This window comes from Bos grunniens, chromosome 5 (genome assembly GCF_055505025.1).
Source record: "Bos grunniens cultivar Pamir isolate PY7600 chromosome 5, Bosgru_T2T1.0, whole genome shotgun sequence".
NCBI lineage: Eukaryota > Metazoa > Chordata > Mammalia > Artiodactyla > Bovidae > Bos > Bos grunniens.
In genome coordinates, this window is record NC_141169.1 from 33,021,431 (window position 1) to 33,046,393 (window position 24,963).

Sequence of the window (24,963 nt, forward strand, 5' to 3'; positions counted from 1 at the left end):
AAGGTCTTAGAAAAGAAAAAAAAAGAACCTTTAAAAGTGATATTTTAGTTATAGTTTTCAATTTATGTGAAATAACATATTTGATATTTTAGAATTAAAACTTACAAAATGAACTGCAAGTAATGGATACTCTTCCAAGTAACACTTCATCTCCCAGGGAAATGGTTATGCCACTGTCATCTAATAAGCCATTTCCAAAACTTTTTTTTAGGAATCATTAGTGTTTCTGATCAATGCTAGATTAGTCTTCAACAGAGTTTTTTTCTATACAGATATAGCTTACCTAGCCATGTAGGAAAAGCATGTAGCCTCTCAAGCTTTTAATGTTGTTGGGTTTATTTGCAGAACTTTGCTGCCCAGATGGCTGGTGGATTTGATGAGAAGGCTGGTGGCGCCCAGATGGGAGTAATGCAGGGACCAATGGTAAGAAAAGGCACCAGTTCTTCGCAGCCAAAATGGCAAGAGGTGGCCCTCAGCAGAGCCAGGGACTCTGACAACCTCACTTTAGAGATAATTACTTGGAGCGGCCCTTCCCCATCAGTTACATAACCTCCCATTTAGCTAGCCCAGAGCATTTGGTTTTTAATGGCGATGGATGCCAGTTTTAATGATGCGCTGGAGTGACTAAGAAGAATGAGGATGGAGAGAGGCATATAGGCTGATCTGTCAGAAGGCCAGTTGCTATTGCTCTTGGAATGAGAACTGAAGAATGCAGACAGCAGCCACTGTTCTCCAGCATCCACAAGACTTCCAGCAGGAAATCTCAGCCCCGCAGCTCCCACTTGGCACATGCTAAATGAAACTCAGACTTTAGTAAACATGGCTGCTGTCCAGGGGAAAGCAAGGCCAGCTTCTCTCTCCAAATGGTACCTATAAATAAAAATAGAATGTTGCAAGGGGAGAGGGAAATGAGAGGGAGCAGCCCCTGCCGGCCCCCTGCTCACAGAGTAACTCCTTGTCCTTTGTCTGGACTGTTGGCTGGGAGGCGGCAGCACCGTGGAGGCCGAGGGTGAAGCCTTTCCAGTAAAGCTCCTCATTTTCTGTTCCAATGCAGGGCCCCATGGGACCTCGGGGACCCCCAGGCCCTGCTGGTGCTCCCGTAAGTATTGGGTTTTTCCTTTTGGAAAGTGGGGACACAGATGCTTTCAAGCTCTCTGATGTCCGTTCTGGGGGGCCAACCTGGTGTCCTCACTTTACTTTTTAGGGACCTCAAGGATTTCAAGGCAACCCTGGTGAACCTGGTGAACCCGGTGTTTCTGTGAGTGCTGGTGCTGGCCCTGCCCTCTTGGGGGAACCTTCCCGCGATGTGCCATTCACACCCTAGTCCTGTCGCCTTCCGGGCTCTGCCCAGTGCTTTCTACAGTGGAGGGCTCAAAGGAAGCTCAGATGTCCCGTCTTAGCTCTGGGGGAACTGACAGGGAGCCAGATGAGGCAGGAACCACCCAGGATTCTGTCATGTCAGTCCTTTTCCTGGGTCACCCCTGCTGGCCTGTGCTGTCCACTGCCTCCCGCTATGATCTGCTCTGCGCCTGTGCTCTGTCTCGGCACAAACTGGGTTCCTCCATCTTTTTTTCCTTTTAGATGAACTAGCTTCCAAAAGCTATAATCCCTGGGTTTCGCCCACTGATTTGGTGTCTTCCTCCCTCCAACCATCTCTTAAGCTCGCTTATTTTGTTTGTAGGGTCCCATGGGCCCCCGTGGTCCTCCTGGCCCCCCTGGGAAACCTGGTGATGATGTGAGTACACCTGAGTCAATCAAGTGGCTGCCTCACTTGAAAGGGCCTGGAGAGAGGGGGTGCTGGGCGGTGATGGGCGGATGCACCCTCGACTGGGCCCAGGGGGCGGGGCTTGTCAGGCAGAGACTCAGACACTGCACTGTCTACATTTCCACTGGCAACTTAGCTTGCAAGTGCCTTTGGGGACAACTTTGGACCCACTGGGAAGGGAAATAATTAAAACATCATTAGCTCCAGGAAGGGAAATTGAGAAGTGAGAGAAGGGAGAGGGAAAACACAAGGGGAAAGATGCAGAGAAGGGAAAACAAAAGAGAAACACTCAACAGCCCAAGATTATCTTAATTGTAAATGAGTTGGGGAAAGCTCAGGCTGAGTCAGGATGTCTGCAAGGGATGTAAACGAAGGGGAGAGAGGAGAACTGGCGCTGAAGCTGCTCGTGAGAATCCCATTAGGCAGTGAACATCTCTGAGGTTAGGGAACACAGGCTGGTCAGCAGCGCCTGTGAGAGGAGACAGTGAGCCCACCAGGGGAGGCTGGAGGCTGTGGGGGGCAGAGGAGCTTGCCCAGGGCACAGGCAGGGAAGACATTCAGGGAAGTCTGGGACCTACAGGGGTGGGGGGAGATGAGGAAGCCGGTGGGCAAAGGCACGGCAGGCTGGGAGGAGTGATGACATGCTGGAGTGCCCCAGTGATGCTAACGTGTCTTCTGAGGAAGCTGAGGTACATCTCTCTCCCTTCAGGGTGAAGCTGGAAAGCCTGGAAAATCTGGCGAGAGAGGACCTCCTGGCCCTCAGGTAAAACCCACCTTTCCCAGTCGCTAGTCTCGTTCCCAGCGTCTCTGTCCTTGAAACAAACGCAGTGGCCTCCCACCCAGCTCATCCAGCTCTGATAGCTCGCTCCTGAAGTTCCAGCGGTCCCCACATACATCATGCTTTCATGCTGACGACCATGTCTCTGATCCTAGCACAGGCTAGGGGCATCCGAGGGGGCTGGCAAATGTTCACACCCACTTTGCCTAAGCCGGGGTGAGGCACAGAGAGGGGGATTCTGGGAGTGACCGAAAGATGTTCCTGGTGCCGGGCTTCCCCTGCTTCCTGGCCACCCAGGGACCTGGCTCCAAGGCCTCTCCCATCAGCCCAAGGCCGCCTTTACCTGGTTCTGCTCAGTGCTCTGAACATCTCTGCTTTGGATTGCAGGGTGCTCGTGGTTTCCCAGGAACCCCAGGCCTTCCTGGTGTCAAAGGTCACAGAGTAAGTATCATAGGGGGAGAGTGCTGGAAGAAAAAAGATTGACCAAGGGAGAAAAAAGTCTTGGTGGGGCGGACATGAATCGTCCTCTTCAGCTTCCCCAGAAGTGTGATTGAAAGTCTTCTCTTGTTCCGTAGGGTTACCCAGGTCTAGATGGTGCTAAGGGAGAAGCTGGTGCTCCAGGTGTGAAGGTAAGGACCAAGCAGCACGTGGGCATGGGGGACGGACGATGAGGAGATGCTGCTGAGCTCAGTGGAGTTAGGACGTCTGAACAGCTTGGGTTAGGAACACCCAGCACTACAACCTAATGAATGAGCAGCAGGTCTGGAGAGCTCCGGGAATTGTCCCTCATGGAACTAAAGCTTGGAGGTGTCGGTGCTAGCTGAGATGACCAGAGCGTCCGGCTTCCTCCATGGGAATTGTCTTGCGGGCTGGCAGAGGGGGCCCTGCTCGCTGACCCTCCGCATCTTTTTTCCAGGGTGAGAGTGGTTCCCCAGGTGAGAACGGTTCTCCAGGCCCAATGGTGAGTATGAGCACCACCCCCTGGAGGGCCTCCAGACACTCTTGAGACACCTTCTAAAGCCCAGCAGATGGCGCCACTGTAGATGCCACCGCTCCCTTTGGGCAAAGTAGATACTCAGTTTTGTAGATTGATTCGATTATGAGCAAAAAGTAAAGTGTGTCAAGTGGATGGTTTGTGCAAGGGCTCACCAGCATTTCTTTGAAATAACCCTGGTAACACACTGAAGGTGTGCTTCAATTTTTACAAATTCTGTTTATTTTCAACATTTGGGGGAGTTCGTCTATTGCAAGGAACAAGATGTGCCTATAACAGGGCTCCTAATAGGTAACAATGGGAGCACCTGTGTGTCCTGCCACGGCAGAGAAACCTTTGGTGTGATAGGAGGGTCCTGAATCAGGAAGGCGGGACCAGGGGCGTCCACACCTTTGCCTCCTGGGGGCTACTGGCTCCCTCCCTTCCAGTGTCCATGAAGGGCCTGCAGGTTAAGTGATGGGGCCGAGCGGTCCTTAAACCAACTCATGCTTGTGCCTCTTGGTGTGTGTTCCAGGGTCCCCGCGGCTTGCCTGGTGAGAGAGGACGGACTGGCCCTGCCGGCGCTGCAGTGAGTAACTGACAAGACCCAGAGCTACCATTTGCCCAGCTCTTTGGAGTTCACGAGGCACTTGTATTCAGGGTTATTTCACCTGACCCTCAAAGCAACCCCACGATGTGTAGACAGTATCATCCTCCTGTGAGGATTCACTCTGAGTGTGCCTGTCACAGATCCTCAGGCTGGGTCTGCACAGTCGGAGGACTGGGGGGTGGGGGGAGGCCATGGGAGAGCTGGCGTGTGAGGACAAGAGTCTCTTTAACCAGTCTCGATTATTCAGGTAATCCCTCGACAGTCTCACCCACTCCCCAGTCAATCCTGTTTGAATTTATGGACAGACTTTAGTTGGCTATAGTACTGTGTTCCTTTTAGTTCTTTCTGCTCACTTAGATGCTGCTCTAGAAAAGTGTATCAGTCTAGGGTCAACTCACATACTTTACATTACTGCACTGCTGGTGACACTGTGATACACCAGTGGCCACCACTTCACGGGCACGTCCTCTGTTTGATACCCAGACGCATTGTCTTATCCAGCCTTCCCTCAAATCCTGCCAGGCGGATTCTGTTGTCCTCCCCCTTTTAGAGGAGAAGAAACTGAGGCACTGAATGGCTAACTAGCCTAAGACAAGCCGTGATCTGCAGCCTCGGACTCTGGTGGCCTCGCGTTAATGGGGGAGTTAAGAGCGTGGGGATTTGTAGCAGTGGAGGGTGTAGGTGTTTAGCTCTGATCCCTTAGCAATAGAGAGCCCTTGTGGGCGCCTGCTCAGGCGAGTGATGCGATGAAAGCTGTGTTTAAGAAAGATTATGCTCTCTGTTGATTTCACACCCCAGCCACCCAGGCTCTGAGGCCCCTCCTCGTGGGTCCTTGCAGGACCGGCCAAAGTAAATCAGCTTCCCTCCGTTGTGCTGCTGTCCAGATAATGTATCTGTTTTGGCAGCAATTTCCCTCAGAAGCAGATCAGTGAAATAGCATGCAGTCTCAACCCCCATTTGTCAGCCAAAGCAGTTGAAGTGGCTTGTCCCCAGGTCACTTTGTGTGAGGGGATTAGAGAGCCCCGGGCCTGCCAAGAAGCACCGTGATTGCTACAGATTGTCCAGACCTGGCTTGTGCCTTTTTGGCCAGGCTTGGAGTCATGGGGGCCACACTCCATGAGGGGCACAGATGCCCTGCACCCCTGTTCTCCTTCCTCCTCCCTCGGCCCCGTTTCTTACTTCTCCTTGCTGACTCCTGTCCCTGCGGTAGTCAGACCGGCAGGGTGTGCATAGGATTTGGCATGGAGGAGTGACAGCGTCACACAGCTCCCGGTGCAGGCCTGGTGTCCAGGCCTGACCAGGGGCTGGGCTGGGCTGTGGTCACGTGCCTCCCACCGTGGGCCAGATGGTGCCCACTCCCCAGTTTCCTGCAGGCAGGGGGAGCCCTTGATGCCTGTCCAACTTTGGCCTCTTGGGCAGCACCACACTCCCCTTGCTCACAAGCAGCCCAGGCCTCTCCTCTGGCTGACCCCTGGAGGGAGGGTGCTTTGCGAAGCAGCCAGCCCAGAAGGGGCTCTGGCCAGTGCTGAGGGTTTATGTTCCCTGTGACATTTTCTTCTGTTAAATCTTCTCCTGCTTCCCTGGTTAATGCCAACCGGGAGAGTCTCAGTCATGAGAAATGGACCACAGCCAGGAGAAAGACTTGAGTCTTATTTAAAACAGGAGCTCCCCCTAAAGCATCCTTCTTCAGCTTCCCAGGAGAGGCAGAGGCAGGCGGGCGGGGCTCAGCTGAGGTCTTCCAGGACCCGGTGCCCGGCCCAGCTCCACCCGGCCTAATGATTCCCAGGACCCGGAGGGGCCTCGAGAAAGAGACCCTGGAGGTGCTCACCCTCAAAGTGCATGGCCTATAGAGGAAGAGCCGGCAGCCTTGCTGTCTGTGAAAGAAGTCTCAGGACAAATTCGGTCCTCAGGCTGTGCCCGGCGCCCTGTCCCCATCGCCAGGCTTCTTCCTGGGCTGGTAGCAGATGCAGTGCAGCTTCTCTGTGTTCCATGGAAGCAGGCTGTTCTGTGGGTTGGGGATGGGGACACAGATCCAAGAGTTGACCAAGGAGATTAACCGAGTCCTGAAAGAGCTTTCTGCTGCAACAGGCAGGAAGAACTGAGTCAGAATCGATGCTTGGCTGTTTCATTTTCACTGAGTCTTTCAATGATAACATGGCCTTGAATTTGGGGATATTTGGGGTCTAAGTGGAAATTTAAGAAATGATGGAGTAGCTGGAAAATTACCCAAGTTCTCTGAGGTTGAGAGCAAGCCCACTGCAGGCCCAGTTCTCAAAGCCACCACAGAGGGTCCTGGGGCTGCTTCCCCCTGCAGCGCACGCCTGCCAGCCTCCTGCTCAGCCCTGGGGCACCGTGAGAGGGACTGGACATGTGGGTGGCTCCCATAACGGCTGCTTCCTTCTCGCTCACAGGGTGCTCGAGGCAATGACGGTCAGCCAGGCCCTGCAGGGCCTCCGGTAAGTGCACTTCACCCCCGGTAGGTCTACCTGAGTCCCAGTCAGCCACCCAGCGAAGTGGCAGTGTTTACTCAGTATCCAGGCCACGTTCTGGATTCTCCCAGAAAAAGAGGAACAACTTTTCATTACTGAGGGGGTATGTTGGTAACAAGCTTTGAAGCAGTGGTTCATTTTTCTCAGCTACACTTTTGGTAGTTTTTCTGGGGATGGGTAGAGAGGGAGGTGAAAGAACGACTTGCTTCTCACCATGTATATAGTCAGAAACTATATACTGCATCAGAAATGCAGTTTCCCCAAGCCAGGCTTGGGGACACTGGCAGTGGGGACAATTTTCATCCAGGGACTTTTGGCCACAGTGGGTATAGAGCAATATCAGTACAAAGGTGGGAAGGCAGGGGAGGTGAGGGGGTGGCTTGCTTTGGAGGCTAGAGATAGTCTGCCCAGACTGGGCCTTCACCTCTGCATCTGCTTGCTTCCTCCAGGGTCCTGTGGGTCCTGCTGGCGGTCCTGGCTTTCCTGGTGCTCCTGGTGCCAAGGTGCGTGTCCTGCTTATCGAGTCAGGACCCCCCCTTTCCCCATAACCCTTGCTGACTGCCCCCACCAGATGATCCACCTTCCCTTTGGAGGAGTGTCCCCCACCCCTTGCCCCACCCCTTGCCCCACTGCTGCTCTCCGTGGAAGCAAGGAAATAGCCAGGCATTTTGCAGAGTCACCAGCTGGAAGGGAAAGTAAGACAGAATGATAAAAAGCTGGAGATACAGTTACAGCTTCAGAGTGGGACAAGGCAGAAAAAGATGGGGGGACCCCTGAGACCTGGGAGGGGACCGAAGATCAGGAAACTGAAGAAAAAAGGCAAAGCTCAGCTGACTTAGATCCGGAAGAGAGTTGGAGGGAAGTGAGAGCAGAGATGGTTCCATCCTTCCCTCTCATCCCTGCTTCATCTTGGGGGGGCAGAGCTTGTCTCTCCCAAACCGTGTTAATAGAGTTCTTCCAAGGATTAATAGAGGCCAGTGGGAGGCCAGCCAGTTCAGGCAAAGGCCCCTGTGGCCCAGGAGGGATTCCAACACACGTGCGTCCCTGGGAATTCTCTCCTGGTGCGGCCAGGAGATGAATAAGGAGCCTCCATGTGGTCACTGGCATCAGGTTGCTTTTCCCCTTCGGGGGGTTTCCATGGCAACCAGACAGTGTCTGAGGCCCCAGGAGCTGGGTGAAGGAGACCCATTGTGAAGAGGGACAGCGGAAGGTGAGGGGGCCTGACCTTTAGAAAATAATAATTACAAAAGTAAAACAAGAATGTTCTGAGAAGAAACCTGAGGAGGCTGTGCCCTCCCTCCAGGTCAGCAGTCCTCCCCAGGGACTCCGCCATCCAGAGAGCCCAGCTCACAGCCAGCTGTATCTTTCAGGAAAAAATGAAAGTAAAAGCAAAGGCCATTTGGGAAAAGTAGTGTTGGGGTGCTGGTCCCCCAGCTTGCCTTTTGCCCTGGCTTGCTGGCTTCCTTCAAACAGGCTTGACTCAGAGCCTGGTTCACATTAGCCAGATACAAGCCCAGTGGCGCCCCAAGCTGAGATGTTCAAGAGCCTCAATAAAAGACAAAATAGGTGGGGAAGGGGAGGTAAAGGTGCCTACCCATCTCAGCCATCTGTCCATCATCCCACAAAGCTGGACTGGCAGGCTGCCCAGCTCAGGCTTTTCTGATGAGTGCTTAGGGAACCAGCACAAAGCCCAGCCTGTAACATGAACCTGTGTGCCTGCTCGTGGCGGCCACCAAGGAGGGGGGAGATGGAGAGTAGAGTAGGGCAGGGAGAAAGTCATCAGGTCAGCGGGCCCAGCCAGGTAGCCTGCATGGGAACCCTTTTTGGAATGTGCACAGCTTGTCCTGAACTGTTGCCCACGGGGTCTGTGTCCCACTGACCTGTCCTCACCGCATCCTTCCCTGCCTCTTTCCAGGGTGAAGCTGGCCCCACCGGTGCTCGAGGTCCCGAAGGCGCCCAGGGTCCTCGCGGTGAACCGGGTACTCCTGGGTCCCCTGGGCCAGCTGGTGCTGCTGTGAGTGTCTTTTGCCTGAAGGGTCTGGGGTCTGAGGCCTTGGCACACTTGACTCTCTGCTGAGGCCCCTGGCGTCTCAATCATCACACCTTCCTTCTGGCTCAATGCCTGCCACCCCCCACCAGTCTCTAGAGACACATCTCCCTCCATCACCCATCCTCCCTTGAAGTGTCTCGCAGGGTCCCACCTGGAACGGACCAGGGGCCTAGGAGCACGATGTGGGGTGGAGATGTATTCTTCACTGCTTATCTTATAACGACACTGTCTCCTTTTTCAGGGCAACCCTGGAACTGATGGAATCCCTGGAGCCAAGGGATCTGCTGTGAGTGCTGCCCTCGGACTCAGCTCCTCCAGGTGGGGTCAGTCCCTCCTCGCGCCCCCCTCCTAATGCCCTTCTCTCTGCTCATGCTGACAGGGTGCCCCTGGCATTGCTGGTGCTCCCGGCTTCCCTGGACCCCGTGGTCCACCCGGCCCTCAAGGTGCAACTGGTCCTCTGGGCCCAAAAGGTCAAACGGTAAGATCCAGTGAACCCCGAGTCCCACCCACAGCCCCAGAGTCAAACCTGCCACCCCTACCTCCTGTGCCCACAGAGTCCTCTAGTGGGCTGCCTTTAAGGTGGGGTGGCGGAGGACTTCTAGGGCCGTGGGGAGAACGGAGTGTAAGAACCTGCTTTTCTCCTTTGTTAAGGGTGAGCCTGGTATTGCTGGCTTCAAAGGCGAACAAGGCCCCAAGGGAGAACCGGTGAGTACCTGGCTGCCACCCCTGGCCCACTGCCCACCTCCGCAGCAGGCGTGTCCCCTACCCTGGGCCCTCTGAGGGTGTACCCAGAGATGAGATGTGACAGAGAAGCTGATGCAGTCTCAGCTGTCATCTTCGGCTTGACCAGCTTGACTGCCACTTCTCACCCAGCTGATCCTTTGTGACCTCACTTCCCCAGGTCCCCCAGCCCTGAAACAGCAGTCATAGCCACCTCCTCCTCATGTCAGGCCTGTGCTTGCCCCAGGGGCAGGCAAAGACTCACCCTGTTTCTCTGCTATGCTGGTTCTCAGGGCCCTGCTGGTCCCCAAGGAGCCCCTGGTCCTGCTGGTGAAGAAGGGAAAAGAGGTGCCCGTGGAGAACCTGGTGGTGCTGGGCCCGCCGGTCCCCCTGGAGAAAGAGTAAGTGGGCCAGGAGTCTTTCCCCACGCTCATTGGGTATGCCCTGGAGATACAAGTTGAGTTCCTGTGGCTCTGGGTCTTTGCCAAGTCTGTGGACCTCATGTACCTTTTCTCCATCCACCTCCACACTCCTTAGTTCCCTCACCCCTGGGTGACATGAAGCAGTGGGAGTTCCTTTCCAAAAGGTGGGGGCAGGCCCAAGAAGTTAATCTCTCAGAATCTCGCGCCTGGAGCTTCCCAGGTGGCGCGAGTGGTAAAGACACGGGTTCGATCCCTGGGTCAGGAAGATCCCCTGCAGGAGGGCATGGCAACCCACTCCAGTATTCTTGCCTGGAGAATCGCCACGGACAGAGAAGCCTGGCAGGCTACAGTCCATAGGGTTGCAGAGTCAGACACGACTGAAGTGACTTAGTAGGCATGCATGCACATAGCTTCTGCTCTGCAGAGACTGCGGTAGGAGGGTTGGTGGGATGGACACCTGGATCCTGACTAGGCTCTCTGCAGCCACAATTGGGTCAAGGGCCTCTTTAACTCATTGCCTCTCCCCTCTACTTCTTCCTAGGGCGCTCCTGGAAACCGTGGTTTCCCAGGTCAGGATGGTCTGGCAGGTCCCAAGGTGAGCAGGGGAACAGGGACTGGGCCCACCCATCACCAGTCAAATGGCTTTCTGCTGACCCGCTGCCTCCTCTTGTATAGGGAGCCCCTGGAGAGCGAGGACCCAGTGGCCTCGCTGGTCCCAAAGGCGCCAACGGTGACCCTGGCCGTCCCGGAGAGCCTGGCCTTCCTGGAGCCCGGGTAGGTAGCAGGGATGCTTCTGTTTTTAGCTTCCAACTCTGAGAAGACTCCTCACGCCCTACCCGACCTGGTCCCTCCAACTCTGTGCTGACACCCATCCCCTTCTCTCTCCTAAACAAAGGGTCTCACTGGTCGCCCTGGTGATGCTGGTCCTCAAGGCAAAGTTGGTCCTTCCGTAAGTCCATCTTCTGGGGTCACTGGGAGAGGTTGGGGGGTACTCCTGGGGAGGCAGGTAGGAAGAGAGACAGGGTGGGGGCAGCCTGTGAATTTTGAGAATTGGGGAGGGGAATGGATGGGATGGTAGGCCTGTGGCCAGGTGTGGCCTATGCAGTGGCTGCAAGTTCTAAAAATGCCACCTCTTGTGCATTCGGGCCTTCTTTTGGGGAAGACAAAGCCTGATGTGCGCTTTCAGGAACAAAACTTCTAAGCTAAGCAGTGCCTTGTCACTGATGAGTCCCGTGTGTGATGTGGGCTGCCGGTTGCGACCTTGGTCAATCCTACATGCTGTTTGTCTGGCCGGTGACCTGCCCTGAGCCTGCGCTCAGTAGATGGACAAATGTGGTCTCGTGTTCATGTGCTGAGAATGGTGTCCTCTCTTTCAGGGAGCCCCTGGTGAAGACGGTCGCCCTGGACCCCCAGGTCCTCAGGGGGCTCGTGGGCAGCCTGGTGTCATGGGTTTCCCTGGCCCCAAAGGTGCCAATGTAAGTAATCACCTGTCCTTCCGTTTCCTTCCACATGGTGCCGCTACCTCCCTGCCCCTGGGGAAAGGGCTGGTTCCCAGAGTTAACCCAAGGGCTGTGATGAGCGAGATCCATGGTGTTCTGGGTGGCTTGGACCTCCACACCCCAAGGAGTGCCTGTGATCAGGGGAATCCCAGGGCTCTTTAGAGCCCTCAGAACATCTCAGCCATGACACCGATCCCCGGGTCAGCGCTATCAGCTCACACCTCTGAGCATAAGAGAGGCGCTGATCCTCGACTTTAGCCTTTGCTGTCCATCAGGCAGTGGCCCCATGCCCCGATCTCCCCCCCGGCCATACCCCTACTCCCACCAAAGCCCTCCACCTCATGGCCCTGCCCTCTTTCTTCCAGGGTGAGCCTGGCAAAGCTGGTGAGAAAGGACTGCCTGGTGCTCCTGGTCTGAGAGTAAGTGCCTCCCCACTGCCCACCCCTGGGTGTTTGTTGCTCCCTGTGGGGAGGGAGCATCCCTGTGGCATGCTCCTGGGACCCCTGGTTGCAGCATGATGCCCATGGCTGAGCCTGTGCTGCTCTGGGCCCTGTGGGAGTCCACCCCAGGAGACTTTGGTGGCTGACAGCATCCAGGGAGGTGGAGAAGGCTCTTATGCTGAGGACTGAGGGAAAAGAGGGGGGTAGGAAGGGAGGGTGGAGAAATGGAGTTCAGGCAGAGGATTGGCTGGAAACTCTGGGCCACGTAGTGCACCCGCCCGGTGCTGGGGTCTGCAGAACTGGAGGAGTGTATCATGATAGCGCCCCTCTCTCTCCCCACTAGGGTCTTCCTGGCAAAGATGGTGAGACAGGTGCTGCAGGCCCCCCTGGACCCGCTGTAAGTACCCGCCCAGCCTCTCCAGGTAGCCTGTGGGCAGGGGCTTGGGGCGGCGGAGGTGGGTGGGGGGTGATGGAGCTGACAGATGTGGATCTGGGCTGATCCAGCACCCCGACCCAGCCTGAGCAGAGGCAGTGTGGACCCCGCCTGGTGGTCTGGGGTGCGGGTCACTCACTGGTGGGAGAACAGTGGGCAGTGAGGGTGGTGTTGCCTGCCGTGGGTGCCCCCTGGCCCCTCTAACCCTGGATGTGGCATCCAGGCTCTCCAGAAGCTGGCTCAGCTCACCATTGTCTTCCTCTGCAGGGACCAGCTGGTGAACGAGGCGAGCAGGGTGCTCCTGGGCCATCTGGGTTCCAGGTAGGCGGCTGGACCAGCTTCCTATTTATTCTCTGTCCAGGGCTCTGGGGTGGCAGCAGCGCCCCCTCAGTGGGGGCCAGGGGATGGGTCTTCCTGCACCCCAGCTTTTGCCCTGTGCTGGCCTCCCCAGAGGGTAGGGCAGCAACCTAACTCCTTTCCTAACTAAGTCACCTTGGCTTCTAGGGACTTCCTGGCCCTCCCGGCCCCCCAGGTGAAGGTGGAAAACCAGGTGACCAGGTGAGTATGGGGTCCTGTGAATCTGCAGCGTGTTTAAGTGGGAAGGTCTATTCTGATGCCCAGGAGGCAAGGGCGGGAGGGGGAACAAGGAGCTCAGTGAGGCAGAGAGTGTCTGGGTCCCGCAGCCCAGCTCGCCACAGTCTGAGCTCCGCTCCGGGGCAGAAAAACCTTGCTCTCTTACATTCTTCTTTGATCTTCAGGGTGTTCCTGGTGAAGCTGGAGCTCCCGGCCTCGTGGGTCCCAGGGTGAGTGTCCTGTTGGCCATTCCCAAGTGGCTTCTCTGAGCGGTTCTGCCTGCCTGTCCCAGCAGAACCGCAGCCCCAGGTCCTGCCCCACCACCGTGCCCCCCAAGCCAGCTCCGCTCCTATCTCCCTGCTTCTCCCTGGCTCTCTGTCCTCTTCCGGCCTCTGCCTGACTGTTCCGTGGTGTCTCCACTCCAGGGTGAACGAGGTTTCCCAGGAGAACGTGGCTCCCCCGGTTCCCAGGGCCTCCAGGGGGCCCGCGGTCTCCCCGGCACTCCTGGCACTGATGGTCCCAAAGTAAGTGAGATGGGTGTGGTCCTCTGGGTGGAAGGGGACAGGGCTTGGGGGATGAAGGTGGAAGGCGGGAGGGATGGAGGGTGAGACCCAAAGGGGTCTAGGCAGAGGAAGAAGGGGAGGAAAGGGGGCTTGGGGCGCCCAGAGGAGGAGCTGCCCATCACAGAGGCCTCTCCCCAACAGGGCGCAGCTGGCCCAGCTGGCCCCCCTGGGGCTCAGGGCCCTCCAGGTCTGCAGGGCATGCCCGGTGAGAGGGGAGCAGCTGGTATCGCCGGACCCAAGGGAGACAGGGTGAGTACCGGGCTGAGCAGGCCTCCCCGCAACTCCCTCCTGCTCCCCACAGTACCCAGTCACCCCCTTGAAGAACTTGGAGGCTCCTCTATGGCTCTCTGTTTGACCTTTAGTGACATCATCCGCTGACACATCCCTCCATCTCACTTCTCTTACTGCTCGTCACCCACCCTGAGACCACAGCAAACCCCTCTTGGCCAGGCTCTGAGCCCCGCCTGGAGCCCATTCAGGGAGGACACTGTGCTGGCAAAGCGGATCTTGGAGTGCCTCCCTGAGGTGGCCCGTTTTCTGTATTCCACAGGGTGATGTTGGTGAGAAAGGCCCCGAGGGCGCCCCCGGGAAGGACGGTGGACGAGTAAGTGGATGCTGGTGGCAGGCTCCCTGGGGTTGGGATGGGGATGGATGCAGGGATCCCATGCACTCAGGGACAGAGGGGCCGTGTGTGAGCGTGGTCCCTGGCCCCATGTTCAGTTGTGTGGGTTGGGCATCTGCAGGGACTTCCCTGTCAACACTGGGACCCTGGGGTGAGAGGGCGTTCTGGGGGCCATGGAAGGATACACCAAGGGCCCCTGGATGTGGGCGCCCCAGGCTCCCTGCTGGGCACCGCGTCCCTGGCTGCCTCTCCCGGCCCCTCACTCGGCCTTCTCTTCCCAGGGTCTGACTGGCCCCATTGGCCCCCCTGGCCCAGCCGGAGCCAACGGTGAGAAGGTGAGTCATGGACCCCTTTCTTCACTCTGCCCCCATCAGATCTCCTTCTCACCTCCTACCAAAGACTGCTCTCTCTCCTCCCCTCGATCAACAGCTGTCACCCTCCTCCTCTCCAACTGCTGTAAGGAGTGAGGGTGGGGGCCTTCTTAGCAGCAGAGTCCTGGCGGTGCGCGCCATTGAGGGAAGCAGAGGGGTGGGGCACGGGTGTCTTTCTCGATGCCCTGAGGAGGATGCAGGTGTGGCTGAAGCAATGAGAAAACAGGCTTTGGGTCGCTGGGGAGACCGGAGCCCCCACCTGCCGTCAGGGCTGCTTCCTGGGTGCACTTTGCTCTGGAGGGGCCCCCTCTGAACCCACACCCCTCATCTCTGGCTTTTGTCCCCACCCCCCTCCCCAACCTTAGGGAGAAGTTGGACCCCCTGGTCCTGCTGGAACTGCTGGTGCTCGAGGTGCCCCGGTGAGTATCTGCCCGGAGCCTGGCCCTGCAGGGGTGTGGCTCCCTCCCTGCAGTTCGGGCCTGGGGATGGGAGGAGAGATGAGAAATGAAAGGGAGAAGGGACGCACCCCTGTCCATGATGTGATCATGGTGGAGGGCCTTCAGGTCCCCAGACCCTCTGGCCACAGGAGGCCTTCTGGCCTGGCTCGGTTTGTTTAGGATGGAGCTCCCTGACCCCTTTTCTCGGGGGTTACTGTGCAGTAGGCTGGGCCAGGGTGGGCTCTGGGCCCCCAGGAGGAGCTGAACGGGCAGGCAGCTGAGCCTCCGTGCCCCTTTCCTCACAGGGTGAACGTGGAGAGACAGGCCCCCCTGGACCTGCTGGATTCGCCGGTCCCCCTGTGAGTATCTCTGTCCACCTCCCTGCCACACCTTCTACTCTGGTCAGCTTGCGGGGGAAGGAGGAGAGGAGGGAGGGACAGGGCTTAAAGAGGAGGGGAATGGCTCCTTTCCCTCCACACCAGTGTGACAGTCCCAACCTCAGAGCAGGCGCTCAGACCCGGGGTGGACACACACACACACAGTCTCCGGCCCTTTGGGAGGAGCTGTTCCCCCCACTCACTGGCTTCCTCCTTCCCGAGCCAGGGTGCTGATGGCCAGCCTGGTGCCAAAGGTGAACAAGGAGAAGCCGGCCAGAAAGGTGACGCTGGTGCCCCCGGTCCTCAGGGCCCCTCTGGAGCTCCTGGGCCTCAGGTGGGTAAAACTGAGCTCCCCTGGGAGCTGACCCCACAGGACAGGGAGGCTGGGCGCAGGGGGAGGGGCCTGGGCAGGCCAAGGGCGGCGGGGCGGCCTGGGGAGGCTGCAGGAAGGAGGAGTTTGTACTCAGGGATGAAGGTTCAAGGAGCTACGCTACCCTGGCTTTTGTTGTCACGGGTGTGGGTGCGTGATGGGGGCTGGGGGAGGGAACGCAGGTACCACTTGTGGCTCAGGACAGAGCAGCCAGCCTCCTGGGAGACCCTGGTTGGGCTCTGAGGACGCCTAATGGGCTTCTCCTCCCAAGGTCTACTGGAACATGAGTCTTCTATTGGTCGGGGTAGCAGGCCCGCCTGTGATAGCTTCCCAGGCTGGGATGTTCATGCTGACAAAGCTCCATCTTTGTGGTCCCGGCTCTCAGGAGTCTGTGGTCAGGACGACTGGGCCTCACTGTCTCCCTCTTCCTCCTCAGGGTCCTACTGGTGTGACCGGTCCTAAAGGAGCCCGAGGTGCTCAAGGGCCCCCGGTGAGTGAGGCAGGAGGAGCGTGGTAGCTTCTCTCACACCCATCCTGGCCTCACAGAGGCTGCACCCCACCTCCTTCCTTCTCACCCACTTTTGCCCCCACCCATCCCATAGCCATGTGGGAGAGAGGACGCCCCTAAAGTCTGAATGCCCCAGTCCAATCCTCCCCTGCAGAGGCAGCAAGAGGCAGTGGCCACACCCCAGGGGCCCTGTCTCCCTCTCTAAATCCCCTGGCTACTCTGCAGCCCCTTGCCCTTTTCCACTCCAGCCTGTGAGACCACCCCCCCACCTTTGATTCTGGGGCCTCCTGAGGGTCCAAAGTGCTGAGTCTCCCCTCTCCTCACATAGGGAGCCACCGGATTCCCCGGAGCAGCTGGCCGCGTCGGACCCCCAGGCTCCAATGTGAGTGCCACCCCGGCTGGTTTCTACCTTACCCCTAGCAGGAGGCACAGGCAGGGGTCACAGAGTCTGGCCCAACCCCATGCACATCTTGTGCCCAGGCCCACACCTGGGAGGAGCAGTTAACTGACCGTGGAGACCTGTTCTCCGCGTGGACAGCTGGAAGCAGGGGCTGTGCCCTTTTGCTGGCCATGGGCTTCTGGCTCTGCTTCACCGTGGACACGCATTTCTTGAACACACTGTGCTTTATGAGATGGTCTGCATCTTGCCCTTGGGGAGCTCACAGCAGAGGGAGGAGAGACGATAAGTCAGCGGGCTCACCAACGCTGTTAAGTGCAGGGCGGTGGGCACAGAGGCTTAGGGCTGGGGGGATCGAGATTGGAGCAGTTCCTTGAGGATGGGTGGCGGGAGAGAGGCCACAGGGAAGGACGCAGGAGAGTCGGAACAGGGAGAATGTGCAGCGGCTGGGGAAGCCAGGCTGGCTGTCCAGAGCTCACGCGGAGCGAAGATGAAAGAGGTGGACCAAGGGGGCCAAGCTGCCCTTACTGTGGAGGAAGCCCCCAGAGGGTTGTGGCAGCCTGGAGGGACGGGGAAGGGTGAGAGAAATTCTCACTTCCTGTGTTTTGCTTCTCCTAGGGCAACCCTGGACCCCCTGGTCCTCCTGGTCCTTCTGGAAAAGATGGTCCTAAAGGTGCTCGAGGCGACAGTGGGCCCCCTGGCCGAGCTGGTGACCCTGGCCTCCAAGGTCCTGCTGGACCCCCTGGCGAGAAGGGAGAGCCTGGAGATGATGGTCCTTCTGTAAGTCCCACCCCAGGGCCAAGGTCCCTGAGGAAGGGGTGCAAAGGGCATGGGCTCCCAGAGCCTAGAGTTGGGGGGAACAAGGGCTGTGGGGCTGCCGGGAGCAGGGGTGCTGCAGAAAGTGCCCTGCAGGGCAGGAGAAGCACTGACCTGACCCCCACAGTGGGCAGCTGGCCGCAGCACAGACGGGCGGCGGCTGCGTGTCACTTCTCAAGTTCTCACCTCCTTCCTCTCCCCGCTCAGGGTCCCGATGGTCCTCCAGGTCCTCAGGGTCTGGCTGGTCAGAGGGGCATCGTTGGTCTGCCTGGACAGCGTGGTGAGCGAGGATTCCCCGGCCTCCCCGGCCCCTCGGTAAGTGGGGACGCCCCTTCCTCCTGGCTAGCCGGCCCAGCCTGGCTCAGGTGGAGGGTCTTCACTGGCTGTCCTCGGTGGCCCAGCCACCTGCTCCGCACCCTTGGAACTGACCCACGGTCAGCCGTCTTCCCGGAAGGGCTGAGAGGGACCTTGGAGCGCACACTCACCCTCCTTGTCGCTGCCCCCAGGGTGAGCCTGGCAAGCAGGGAGCCCCTGGAGCATCTGGAGACCGAGGTCCCCCTGGCCCTGTGGGTCCTCCTGGCCTGACTGGTCCTGCTGGTGAGCCTGGACGTGAGGTGAGCAGTGGGTCTCACTGTGGGGACAGGGGAGCCCTGGAGGAGGTGGGTGACAGGGCAGGCCAAGCCCAAGTGCCCAGATGCGATGGGAGGGTCGTGATGGGAGAGAGAAGGCCAGGGAGACTAAGAGCTGGGTGCACGGAAGGGCGGCAGGAAGAAGCTAGCTGGGAAAGCCTTGGCTGGACAGGGGTGGGGGCAGCTCTGATGGCGTCTGCTCCCCTTTGCACAGGGAAGCCCCGGTGCTGACGGCCCCCCTGGCAGAGATGGCGCAGCTGGAGTCAAAGTGAGTGTCTCGTGCGGTGGGGTGGGAAGGACACTTCATCGGCCTGGCAGGGTCAGGGTCAGAGCCACATCCCTCCTTGCCTCCTCTGGAAATTCCTCTCTGAGCCTGGGACCTCTCTCCTGACAGGGTGACCGTGGAGAGACCGGTGCCGTGGGTGCTCCTGGAGCCCCCGGGCCCCCTGGCTCTCCTGGCCCCGCTGGCCCAATTGGCAAGCAGGGAGACCGAGGAGAAGCTGTGAGTACCTTGATTCAGTAAAAGCCATGGTGCAGGAGGGTGGCCGGGTGGGCAGGGAGCTCCTCTCCACCTCCCGCCCTCCCCTGCCCCAGGCCCTGGGAACAACCCTGGGTCTGGGTTGTGAAGCAGCTGCCTCGGTGCCCAGCCCGTGGGCAGATGCAGCAGTGGGCCATCCCTGCCTCGACTGCTCTCTGACGCTGCCCGCCACTTACCCCACAGGGCGCACAAGGTCCCATGGGACCTGCAGGACCTGCTGGAGCCCGGGGAATGCCAGTGAGTATCTGAGTGCCCTGTGCTGGGTCCTGACGGGCAGGCTCAGGGGTTGGGGGGGGTGTCCGCAGGGACCTGGGGCTCCTTGGCTCAGGTGAAGCCGGCAGAGGGCTCTTGCTCTGGGCTGAGCTGACCCAACCTGTGTCTGTGTGTCTCGTTCCCAGGGCCCTCAAGGCCCCCGAGGTGACAAAGGAGAAACTGGAGAGGCTGGCGAGAGGGGACTGAAGGGACACCGTGGCTTCACTGGTCTGCAGGGTCTGCCCGGCCCCCCTGTGAGTGCTGCTATCTGTGCTTGGCTCCCCAGGGCCTCCCTCTCTGCAGGGACCCCTTGAGTTTCCCAGGCTGCTGAAGCGACTTGGGATGATCCTAAGAAATGTCCAGGCCTGGACCGCCTCCAGGTTGGAGGGAGGAGCACGTGGAAGGGCCATGGGGCTGGGGGTCGGGGAGCAGATACATGTCCCAGCCAGCTCCCAATGTATATACCTATTCGCGAAGGCCTCCCAGCCTGGGGCCTGTCTGTGCTGACCTCTGACCTTGGCCTCTTCCTTCCGCACAGGGTCCTTCTGGAGACCAGGGTGCTTCCGGTCCTGCAGGTCCTTCCGGCCCCAGAGTGAGTGAGAGGGAGTGAGCCCTCCCTAGGGGTGGGGCCAGGGCTCTGGGCAGGTGTCTGAGGAGGAGGGGAGTGTGGCTACTCCCGGGGAAGCCTTGGCCTCAGGGGGCCTCACTGGGCAGTGGAGGTGGGACCAGCTTGGTGAGAATGTGGCCAGAGAAGAACCTGAGACCCCAGGATGAATATACGAGTGGCTCTCGGCTGTCAAATAGCCCCCCTGGGAACAAGGGTTTACAGAGAGGCTTGTAGAAGGGTAGGAAAGCTGTGAGGCCACCCTGCTGGTTCTTGGCCACACACGGGCCAGCGTGGGGTTCCGTGACTGAGAAGTGAGGAAAATCGGAAACAGTGCGGCTAGTGCTAGGAGGGCCCCTCCCCAACACCAGCTCCTCCCCAACCTTCCCTTTGCTGATGCTCTTTCCTCACCGCCTGCCTCTCTCCTGGCCTGCAGGGTCCTCCTGGTCCCGTCGGTCCCTCTGGCAAAGATGGTGCTAACGGAATCCCTGGCCCCATTGGACCTCCTGGGCCCCGTGGACGTTCCGGCGAGACTGGCCCTGCTGTGAGTGTGCAGACCCCGGCCTGCTGCGTGGGGCCTTTCCAGCACCGGGAGGCTGGAGCTTTCTGACGCTAGGGGCTTCTTTCGGGGTGTCCGCCTGCAGCTAATGTGACAGCACCCTTTATCCTGGGAGCCCCCAGAGGTTCAGAGGGTCCACGGGAAACCGAAGAGAGGGGCTAATGAAAGAATAAGGCGCATTCTGTGGTTTTCTTGGTCCTGTCCCATTGCACGTACACCCACATTCCCAACCTCATGGGACTGGGAAAAAGACATTCTATTGATGGTACATTCTAGAAGGTGCGGATGGACACAGGAAGGGCGGCATCCCTGTCATTCCTGGCTGATTTCTCTGTTTCCTGCTGCAGGGTCCTCCTGGAAACCCTGGACCCCCTGGCCCTCCTGGCCCCCCCGGCCCTGGCATCGACATGTCCGCCTTTGCTGGCCTTGGCCAGAGAGAGAAGGGCCCCGATCCTCTGCAGTACATGCGGGCCGACGAGGCAGCCGGCAACCTGAGACAGCATGATGCCGAGGTGGACGCCACACTCAAGTCCCTCAACAACCAGATCGAGAGCCTCCGCAGCCCCGAGGGCTCCCGCAAGAACCCAGCTCGCACCTGCCGAGACCTGAAACTCTGCCACCCTGAGTGGAAGAGCGGTGAGGACCCCCACCACAGAGAGCAGGCAGTCAGCCCCCTGGGCCCAGCCCCGCTCAGAACACAGGAGCAGAGTCCGACCTGGAAGGGTCTAGCATGGGTGTCCCCCTGCACCCCACATCTCACAGCAGAGAAACTGCAGCCTTGGCCCTGTCCTGCCGTGACCACACGGCGGAAGTGACGTCAGGCTCAAGTTCCATGCACAGGCTGGCCCGAAGCCTGCTCTTCTGCTCGCACCCCTGTTTAGCCTGGATGTTCCCCTCGCCCGCTCCCTCCTTCTCCCCTCCCTTTGGCTGCATGTGGCCCTCACACCCTGCTCCTCTCCCGCTGGGTGTCCCTATAGGCCTGTCAGTCACTCCAGGCAGGCCTGGCCCTCTCGGGGGCGTGGGTCTGTGCCTGTCTGAGCCCCGATGGGGTGTTGCCTCCCCGCTGCAGGAGACTACTGGATCGACCCCAACCAGGGCTGCACCCTGGATGCCATGAAGGTTTTCTGCAACATGGAGACTGGCGAGACCTGCGTCTACCCCAACCCAGCCAGCGTCCCCAAGAAGAACTGGTGGAGCAGCAAGAGCAAGGACAAGAAACACATCTGGTTTGGAGAAACCATCAACGGTGGCTTCCACGTGAGTCCCCCGCTTGCTCTAGGCCATGGGCGGCGCCTCAGAACCTCCCTCTGCTTTCTTCTGGGGAGTTTTCAGCACCTTGCTCACATTCCCACCAGTTCTGGGTGAGGGAGGGGGCTTAAGAGGAAGGAGGGAGGAGAGATAGGATTTTTTCCCCCTCATTTAGAGGTGGAGGTGGAGGAAGAGGTCCTCGGAGGCCTGCTCCATCCACTTCCTGGAAGCAGAAATGTCTTCCCAGTGACCCCTCCCCAACCACCATCAGCTGCTCCTCCCCCGTCCACTGTCAGCCCCCATCCCCGGGCCTCATGCCGCTGCTCTGCATCCTCACAGTTCAGCTATGGAGATGACAACCTGGCTCCCAACACCGCCAACGTCCAGATGACCTTCCTGCGCCTGCTGTCCACCGAGGGCTCTCAGAACATCACCTACCACTGCAAGAACAGCATTGCCTACCTGGACGAAGCTGCTGGCAACCTCAAGAAGGCTCTGCTCATCCAGGGCTCCAACGACGTGGAGATCCGGGCTGAGGGCAACAGCAGGTTCACATATACCGTTCTGAAGGATGGCTGCACGGTGAGTTCGGCAGGCTGGGCCACCAAAGAGAGAGAGAGAGACCTTCCTGGGGCTCAGGGCTCAGGCTGGAGCAGGCTGAGGGCTGGCCCACAGCGGGGTCATGGTCCTAAAGGGGCACACGTGTAAGGAGCTGTGCAGGGACGACACACCAGCGACAGCTGGGGGAGGGGAGCTTGTCGGTTCTGTCTCCTCCCCTCCCTCGGCTCAGTGTGTCCAGTGACTTGTAGGAACAGTCATGCATAGTGTGGGGGCCTCTGCCCTTGCAGGTGGGGTGCTCATGTAGGGGATGGGAAGGAGAAGGGTGGGGGGCGGGGGAGGCCCTGCTGCTGAGAACTAGAGTCTGGAGTCGAGGTGGAGGTCAATCCAAAAGAGAACTAGAGCCCCCCAGGGTGTTCTGCGCTTGGTGTTCTGTGATGCTTGGCTTTCCTGATCACAAGGCATCCACTGACTCTCCTCTTGCTCTCCCCTAGAAACACACCGGTAAGTGGGGCAAGACTATGATCGAGTACCGGTCACAGAAGACCTCCCGTCTGCCCATCATTGACATTGCACCCATGGACATAGGAGGGCCCGAGCAGGAATTCGGTGTGGACATAGGGCCTGTCTGCTTCTTGTAAAAACCCGAACCCAGAACCAACACAATCCATTGCAAACCCAAAGGACCCAAGTACTTTCCAATCCCAGTCACTCTAGGACTCTGCACTGAATGGCTGACCTGACCTGACGCCCATTCATCCCACCCTCTCACAGTTCGGACTTTGCTCCCCTCTCTAAGAGACCTGAACTGGGCAGACTGCAAAATCAAATCTCGGTGTTCTATTTATTTATTGTCTTCCTGTAAGACCTTTGGGTCAAGGCAGAGACAGGAAACTAACTGGAGTGAGTCAAACGCCCCCTGAGTGACTACCCCCCAGCCCAGGCAAGAGGCCCCTGCAGGTGCCGGGCGCAGGGACTGTGTGTGTCCTACACAATGGTGCTATTCTGTGTCAAACACCTCTGTATTTTTTAAAACGTCAATTGATATTAAAAACAAAAAAATTATTGGAAAGTACATACTGGCTTGTGCTTTGTGCTTTATTCTTTATTTTCCACGAGTCCTGGATTCTGTGGGCAGGACAAAACGGCTGTCCTCAGGCCTTCTCTTGACTGAAGCCACACTGCCTGGTCTAGCCACCTCACACAAACTTGCCTTTTTGTAGCCCCTGGCACCGAGTGGAGCCCAGGGGTGAACAAGAAACAGAGACCCAAGGTTTGGGAAGGGAGGCCCGAGGCGGAGGTGGGGGGGTGTTGTTCTTGAGCATAAACCCAGGCACACCTCCAGGGCAGATTAGTGCAAGAGGAGAGATGCGCTCTGAGCTCAGATGGGGATTGTGGGGGACGGGCTGCATCCTGCTACTGGGGAGAGATCAGAGATGCTCCATGGGAGGAGGGGGTGCACGATGTGGGGAGAGGAGTAAATCCACAGAGGCCCATGATAAGTGCACATAATCAGACAATCTTGCTGACCTACTTATCTGTCTTTCCCTAAGACTTTAGTTCAAAGAGAAGTGTTAGGGCTAAACTCTCACCCCTTATTCCTTTTTCCTGGCCCCTATTCTTCACTTCCTGGGCTGGCACTTGAAGCTTCCACAGATGTCTTAACTGTGGGCTTATGAATGGACAGCCTTCCACTTCTTGCTTTTCAGATTTGTGTATGTGGGGCAAAAAATGAAGTGGACACCTTTTCCACTAGAGGGGGCTGGTGGATGACAAACTAAAAGAGTACAATACAAACAGAATTAGAAGAGCTCTCTCATAATTTAAATAACACTTCTAAATACCAAAAGAGCTAATGGGGGCAGTGTGGAGAGGTGCACAGGTGCTTATGAAAACTTCCTCAGACCACAGGTGGAGCTGATAGTTGAGTTTGGTTCCAACCTGTCAGCCACACTCAAAGCCCATCCCGCCCCTTGGCTCACTTCACTGGCCATGGTGGAGTGGCTACTTACTCTACAATGGCTCAGTAGATCCGACCATCAGCTCAGACCCTGGTAAGAGGAGTCCCATGTGCACCAGGATATCAAGCTGATCTCTCGCAGCCCACCCATTTCCCGGGGACCCAGTTAAAACCTAGATAAAACGGCAACTGCTGCATAGGTAACTGATGAATGGCCCAGAAGGGGAGAGAAGCAGCAGGACAGAAAGCCCTGCATCTGTGGTCAGATCAAAGCCACCCTGGGTGGCAGTGCTGCAATGCAGTATAACCGCCGCCTTGTCTTAAACGGGGCCAGAGGCTTGCCACCGATTCCCATGACCCCTGATGCCCCCAGGAAAGGCAGGTCTCTCCAGGCACAATAACCTCTGATAACATTTTGACCCCAGCAGGACTGGGTGGACAGACCTGGCTGACTAGCTGTAGTCCTCAGTCAGGTTACTGTCCCTTTCTGGAGCTTCCTCATCTCTAACAAAGTGTCCAGCTTCAAAGGGCTTTAGTTTTTGGCACTGCGTGGAACCCAGGAGACTGACTCCAGTGAAGACTTACTCAAGAGCCAGGGTTCATCACAGACAGACTTCTAAAATAGTTTCCTCTTCTAAAGAAGAGAAGAAACAGAATGAAACTCGAGGTGGTGAAGAGTCTTACTTTAAAAGGCAAAGAATTAGGATTATTTTTGCCCAGAGAAATATTTAGGACCCCTAGATTCATGTAGAACTTTTACAAACAGACTGATTCTTTCAACAATTTGTTTCACATCTGGGGCTAGAAACCCTAGCAGGACAGTTGACTTAGAGGTCTCAGGGATCCTACTTTGGGGTAACTAGTGTTGCAGAACAGATAGTGGAGGTATACTGTAGCCTGTAAGGGACCTGGTATTGTTGGCATATAATTGTAAATAGTGTTCTTGTGGTTTGGGACCTAATCAAACCTATAAGCGTTTGCATAGCAAAGGAAACCATAAACAAAACAAAAAGACAACTTATGGACTGAGAGAAAATACTTGCAAATGATGAAACTGACAAGGGCTTAAGTTCCAAAATACACAAACAGCTCATACAATTAAATAACAACAAAAAACAACCCAACTGGAAAAATAGGCAAAAGACCTAAATAGACACTTCTCCAAAGAAGACATACATGTGGCCAATAAACACATGAAAAGGTACTAAACATCATATTAGAGAAATATAAATCAAAACTACAAAGAGGTACCACCTCACAGTGGTCAGAATGGCCACCATTAATCAACAAGTCTACAAATAATCAATGTGGAAGAGGGTGTGGAGCAAAGGGAACCCTCCTACACTGTTGGTGGGAATGTAAATTGGTATAGCCACTATGGAAGACATTATGCAAGTTCTTC

At 57.4% G+C, this 24,963-nt stretch overlaps 1 protein-coding gene across 1 annotated transcript in view; it reads left to right on the forward strand.

Annotated features, from left to right (window-relative positions):
• Nucleotides 1–22,676, forward strand: part of COL2A1 (collagen type II alpha 1 chain) — a 30,163-nt gene extending 7,487 nt beyond the window's left edge. The window contains exons 8-54 of the mRNA XM_086403865.1: nt 346–423; nt 1,055–1,099; nt 1,205–1,258; nt 1,682–1,735; nt 2,475–2,528; nt 2,931–2,984; nt 3,119–3,172; nt 3,460–3,504; nt 4,052–4,105; nt 6,538–6,582; nt 7,065–7,118; nt 8,531–8,629; nt 8,907–8,951; nt 9,045–9,143; nt 9,317–9,370; nt 9,679–9,786; nt 10,349–10,402; nt 10,483–10,581; nt 10,703–10,756; nt 11,184–11,282; nt 11,672–11,725; nt 12,090–12,143; nt 12,447–12,500; nt 12,684–12,737; nt 12,938–12,982; nt 13,178–13,276; nt 13,457–13,564; nt 13,866–13,919; nt 14,219–14,272; nt 14,674–14,727; nt 15,051–15,104; nt 15,349–15,456; nt 15,929–15,982; nt 16,329–16,382; nt 17,016–17,177; nt 17,421–17,528; nt 17,720–17,827; nt 18,057–18,110; nt 18,237–18,344; nt 18,564–18,617; nt 18,779–18,886; nt 19,171–19,224; nt 19,673–19,780; nt 20,143–20,431; nt 20,865–21,052; nt 21,383–21,625; nt 22,096–22,676. Of these exons, the coding sequence (XP_086259991.1) occupies nt 346–423; nt 1,055–1,099; nt 1,205–1,258; nt 1,682–1,735; nt 2,475–2,528; nt 2,931–2,984; nt 3,119–3,172; nt 3,460–3,504; nt 4,052–4,105; nt 6,538–6,582; nt 7,065–7,118; nt 8,531–8,629; nt 8,907–8,951; nt 9,045–9,143; nt 9,317–9,370; nt 9,679–9,786; nt 10,349–10,402; nt 10,483–10,581; nt 10,703–10,756; nt 11,184–11,282; nt 11,672–11,725; nt 12,090–12,143; nt 12,447–12,500; nt 12,684–12,737; nt 12,938–12,982; nt 13,178–13,276; nt 13,457–13,564; nt 13,866–13,919; nt 14,219–14,272; nt 14,674–14,727; nt 15,051–15,104; nt 15,349–15,456; nt 15,929–15,982; nt 16,329–16,382; nt 17,016–17,177; nt 17,421–17,528; nt 17,720–17,827; nt 18,057–18,110; nt 18,237–18,344; nt 18,564–18,617; nt 18,779–18,886; nt 19,171–19,224; nt 19,673–19,780; nt 20,143–20,431; nt 20,865–21,052; nt 21,383–21,625; nt 22,096–22,242 (3,933 nt within the window). The 3' untranslated portion in view covers nt 22,243–22,676. The remainder of the gene's footprint in view (nt 1–345; nt 424–1,054; nt 1,100–1,204; nt 1,259–1,681; nt 1,736–2,474; nt 2,529–2,930; nt 2,985–3,118; nt 3,173–3,459; nt 3,505–4,051; nt 4,106–6,537; nt 6,583–7,064; nt 7,119–8,530; nt 8,630–8,906; nt 8,952–9,044; nt 9,144–9,316; nt 9,371–9,678; nt 9,787–10,348; nt 10,403–10,482; nt 10,582–10,702; nt 10,757–11,183; nt 11,283–11,671; nt 11,726–12,089; nt 12,144–12,446; nt 12,501–12,683; nt 12,738–12,937; nt 12,983–13,177; nt 13,277–13,456; nt 13,565–13,865; nt 13,920–14,218; nt 14,273–14,673; nt 14,728–15,050; nt 15,105–15,348; nt 15,457–15,928; nt 15,983–16,328; nt 16,383–17,015; nt 17,178–17,420; nt 17,529–17,719; nt 17,828–18,056; nt 18,111–18,236; nt 18,345–18,563; nt 18,618–18,778; nt 18,887–19,170; nt 19,225–19,672; nt 19,781–20,142; nt 20,432–20,864; nt 21,053–21,382; nt 21,626–22,095) is intronic.
• The last annotated feature ends 2,287 nt before the right edge of the window (nt 22,677–24,963 follow it).